This window comes from Salvia hispanica, chromosome 1 (genome assembly GCF_023119035.1).
Source record: "Salvia hispanica cultivar TCC Black 2014 chromosome 1, UniMelb_Shisp_WGS_1.0, whole genome shotgun sequence".
Classification (NCBI taxonomy): Eukaryota; Viridiplantae; Streptophyta; class Magnoliopsida; order Lamiales; family Lamiaceae; genus Salvia; species Salvia hispanica.
Genome location: NC_062965.1, coordinates 25,022,753 through 25,027,201, shown reverse-complemented (window position 1 = coordinate 25,027,201; position 4,449 = coordinate 25,022,753). Strand labels below are relative to the sequence as shown.

Sequence of the window (4,449 nt, the reverse complement as noted above, 5' to 3'; positions counted from 1 at the left end):
ATTCGCGGCTGGCCGTTTCCAATAGTTCGGCTAGCCGACCGGCTCTAAGAATAATTAATTTGGTTTAATTTTCCTTAATTAAACATATATATATTCAATACGGAGCATAATGTTAAGGCAAATTAGACGCAACATAAATATACTTATGGCAAAAAAATATAAGGACATTAGGGCATTCGAATCGCGGCTCGATGCCGTCTCGGTCTCGTCTCGACGAGACGAGCTGTCATCGAGACGGCGATGTGGCATGCATCTCGTCTCGACGAGACGCGATAGCTCATCGCGCGTCGCGCGTGGTAGAGGTCGGCCTCGAGCTGGCTCGCCACGCGAGTGGGCGTCGTAATCATGACGTCATAATTCATTTTTATTTTTAAAAATCAATTTTTCAAAAAAAAAATTAAAAAACGGTAATATGACCGTTCAACGGTCCAATTTTAAAATTTATTTATTTATTTTTATTTTTTTTATTATATAAATACTCTTCTCATTCTCCATTTTATTACACACAAACACACACCTATTCTTCTCTCATCTCTCTTTCTTTCCTCTCCAATCACTTCTATAAATCATTCCTTTATTTTTTTTGTCTCCCAAATTTAATCCATTCATGGATCCATTTGAGCAAATGCATCGAATAATGGAAGTATCGCTAGAAGAAGATCGACGTAGGGAGGAGGAAGCCGCCGCGCCTCCTCAAAGGCGACCCCTGACTTACATCCGTCGTAACCGGGAGGAAGCCGCCGCAAGGTTGGAACGTGATTACTTCAGTTGGAACCCGGTATGGGGAGATATCTACTTCCGTCGTCGTTTCCGTATGTCATGCGCGCTATTGTTGCATATCGCGAATACATTGGCGGCACGTGAAGAGTACTTCAGTGAAGGGTTCGACGCTGTTGGCCGTACTAGCCACACGACGCTGCAGAAATGTACTGCAGTGATCCGTCAGCTTGCTACTGGTCAAACGGCGGATTCGTTCGACGAATACCTGCACGTCGGAGAATCCACTAGGAGACTTTGTTTGTTGAACTTCTGCAAAGGCGTCCGGGCAGCCTTCACCGACGAATTTCTGAAGAAGCCAACCACCGCAGATTGTCAGTTTCTGCTCCAACTTCAAGAACAAGTACATGGATTCCCCGGGATGCTCGGGAGCGTCGATTGCATGCATTGGCAATGGAAGAATTGCCCTGTGGCGTGGAGGGGGTCATACACGAGCGGCCACAAAGGCACCCACGCCACCGTTATACTCGAGGCCATCGCCGACTACCGGCTATGGATTTGACATGCGTACGGGGTCCCCGGCTCGAACAATGAAGTCAACGTGCTCAACAATTCCGACCTCTTCGCTGAAGTTCTGAATGGTAAAGCGCCGGCCATCAACTTCATCGCTAACAATCGCCAGTATAAAATGAGGTACTATCTTGCCGACGGCATCTATCCGAAGTGGCCAACCTTCGTGAAGACGTTCAACAGGCCTGCGAACGAAAAACAGGCTCTTTTTGTGCAGAAGCAAGAGGCTGCTCGCAAGGATGTGGAGAGAGTGTTCGGGGTTCTCCAAGCTCGATTTAATATTATCAAAGCCTAGGCTCGTACGTGGTTTATGGATAATATGGTCGACATCATGTATACGTGCGTAATCTTGCACAACATGATTGTCGCCGATGAAGGACCTGAGGCGGGAAATTGGTTCGACCCTGAAACCCCGGGAAGCTCAACCGCAAGTAGTCCGCCTCGAAGGGGAGTGCATCTATCTTTGCAAGAGCGGTTGTCTATACGGGCAAGGACACGTGATTCTACCGCCCACGCCCAACTCAAGGAGGATCTAATGTAGCACATTTGGGCAAAATTTGGCAAGCGTTAGATAATCGGCACTAGAGAACTCCTTCTGCTTATTTGCCTACATTTTTTTGTGATTTGAATTTAAATGTGCAATTTGTAATTTCTAGTTTTTTAAATTATGTCTTTTTATTTTTTTAGGTATTTAAATTGTAATTTTATTTTATTTAATGAAGTGTGTTTTATTATTAATTGAATTTGTCGAAAATAAAAATAAAAAATGAAATTGAATGAATAGTTAAAGGATGAGATGGTTAAAAGATGGAGGGATGTAGGTGTTGTCTCTTAGTTAAGAGATGGGGTGAAAACTACAGTGAGACCCATAAATAGTAAAGAAATGAAACGGTTAAGAGACGGATAAGAGACAGAGATGCGGATGACCTTATGGCATAGAAACTGTTACGTCCCTAAATCACTGCTCATTTCCAATTGAGATAAGGCGCACGAGAACGATCAACACACTCACTGCCAAGTGCCACCCATCCACTTGTCTACATTTACACTTTACACACTTTAGATGCACGTAAATTTAGTAAAGATAAATAAATGTTTTATACTAAGAAAAAAAATACTCAACTAAAATGGAAAGATCATAGAATTGCCGTGTCACCACCACCTCCAACCCACTAAATACCAAAATTTCCTACGCAATGTTGGTCACGTCCCCAATCTTGATCACGCGCATGCATTAACATTATTCCTCTTGTTCTACTCCATTCCAACTCCCTCGTTTCTATTTTCTCTATCCTTTTAAGATGAATATCGATATTTTGTGGTCCCACCTACACGAAATCCTAACCACAAACTAAAAGCTACCCGGCCCGGCCCGGCCCCTTTATGGTTAAACCAACGGTGCTTCTTTGTGTTTGGCTTTTTTTTTTTATCATAAATCTAGTGAATTGTTCGCTTTGTAATAAATGCCAAGAAATGACGTCAATTCTAGGGCTTGCAGTGTTCACTAAAAATATACTCCCTCCGTTCCATTAAAGATGATCCACTTTTCTTTTTGGTTTGTCCCAACCAAGATGACCTATTACTTAAAATGGAAACCTCTTTATCTCTACTTTATCCCCTCTCTCTTACTTTACTCTCTCCACTTAACACACAAAATAAAGTTGCATAAAATCCCGTGCCGTCCAAGAAAGGGGTCATCTTCCTTGGGACGGAGGGAGTACTTCATTCGTTCGCCATTAGGAGTCCCGGTCACTTTTGCGCACTCATTTTATAGAAATGATGTTTTTCCGACTAGGCTACTTATAGTTTGGAAGTACAATTCTTAATTGAATGCGCCGGTGCCGCCGTCGCTGCTTCACTCTCTCCGCACTCGGTTTCCTTGTAAACGCCACCACCACATCCGTTGGAGTGCTTTACCTCGTCTTCAGGTTCAAATTGACGAAATACACAATCAGTAACTTCGTGCAAGGGGATAACTATTTTGGAGTAAATGATAAGAAAAGAAAAGGAAAAATAAATAGAAAAAATAAAAAAATCCTTATTCTGAATAATTCGCATGCCTCAATCTCATATTCTAAATGATCAGAGAATTGAAAAGTCAACGAATTGAAACCCATATTCTGAAATTTCAACTTGTGGAGACGGATATTATGAAAAATTAATCAAAATAAAATAAATGTTTCAAATAAATACATTAAAATTTAAAATAGTTAGAGCATCCGCAACGCGGGCTCGATTTTGGCTCGGTCTCGTCTCGTCTCAACGAGACGAGACATCTCGTCGCGCGACGCGACACGGCGAGGCCGACCTCGAGCTGGCGAGACGACGCGCGCGCCCACGTGGCGCGCGCTGGAGCGTTGCGTGACGCCCACTCGCCGGCCCGCGAGTGGGCGTCGTATTTATGACGTAATAATTTTTTTTTTTTTTTATAAATTCGAAAAAATCGAATTTAATTAAAAAAAAAAAAAATTCAAACGGTCAAATGACCGTTGGGGACCAAACGGTCGAATTTTTCAATTTTTTTTTTTTTTTTTTTTTTTATTCTTCTATAAATATACTCCACACTCCATTCACCATTTTACATACAAACACAACTTTCATTCCTCATTCCTCTTCCATTTTACACACAAACACTACTCTCAAATTGTTGAAAAAATGTCCGGCGATGGAAACTCCAGCGGCGGCGGCTCGGGCGGCCGCGGCAGGCGGCGCTCCGTCGGGTTCGACTTGAACTCGTTCGACGATTGGGCGAGCATGTACAAACTTTTTGGGTACTCCCGGTTCGTCGCCGGGCACCCAAGGCTCGACCACCCCGCCGGCGTACCAAACACCACATTTTGATGTGGATGCATACTATCGTCCCTCCCCAATCGGTAACTCTAAACCGTAGAAATCATGTTTAGGATTTATTTTCTATGAGCATGAATTATTTGCGTTCTAGCATGCAATTATCTGTTTAACATGTGAATTGATTAATCGCATAATCAGTCAAATAGATCCGTATCTGATTTATTTGTTTTGTACAAGTCTTCCGCTGTGCAAGGGGCACCAAACCGCTTGGATCAGCGTCTCGTACGATCCTGTCGTCGGGAATCAACAAACTCACAAGTGCTTTTGGGAAAAAGTCACCGACCTTTACAACGCCCGAAGGCCGACGACTAC

At 43.1% G+C, this 4,449-nt stretch overlaps 2 protein-coding genes across 2 annotated transcripts in view; both read left to right on the top strand.

Moving 5' to 3' along the window:
- The first annotated feature begins 637 nt into the window (after positions 1-637).
- On the top strand, positions 638-1,582 carry LOC125191698. The gene is made up of 2 exons (XM_048089107.1): positions 638-956; positions 1,314-1,582. The coding sequence occupies exons 1-2, from the start codon at positions 638-640 to the stop codon at positions 1,580-1,582; spliced, it is 588 nt and encodes a 195-aa protein (XP_047945064.1).
- Positions 1,583-3,942: 2,360 nt separating this feature from the next.
- LOC125191690 (glutathione S-transferase T3-like) overlaps positions 3,943-4,449 on the top strand; it is a 1,791-nt gene continuing 1,284 nt past the window's right edge. Inside the window, exon 1 of the mRNA XM_048089097.1 lies at positions 3,943-4,058. Within this exon, the coding sequence (XP_047945054.1) occupies positions 3,943-4,058 (116 nt within the window). The remainder of the gene's footprint in view (positions 4,059-4,449) is intronic.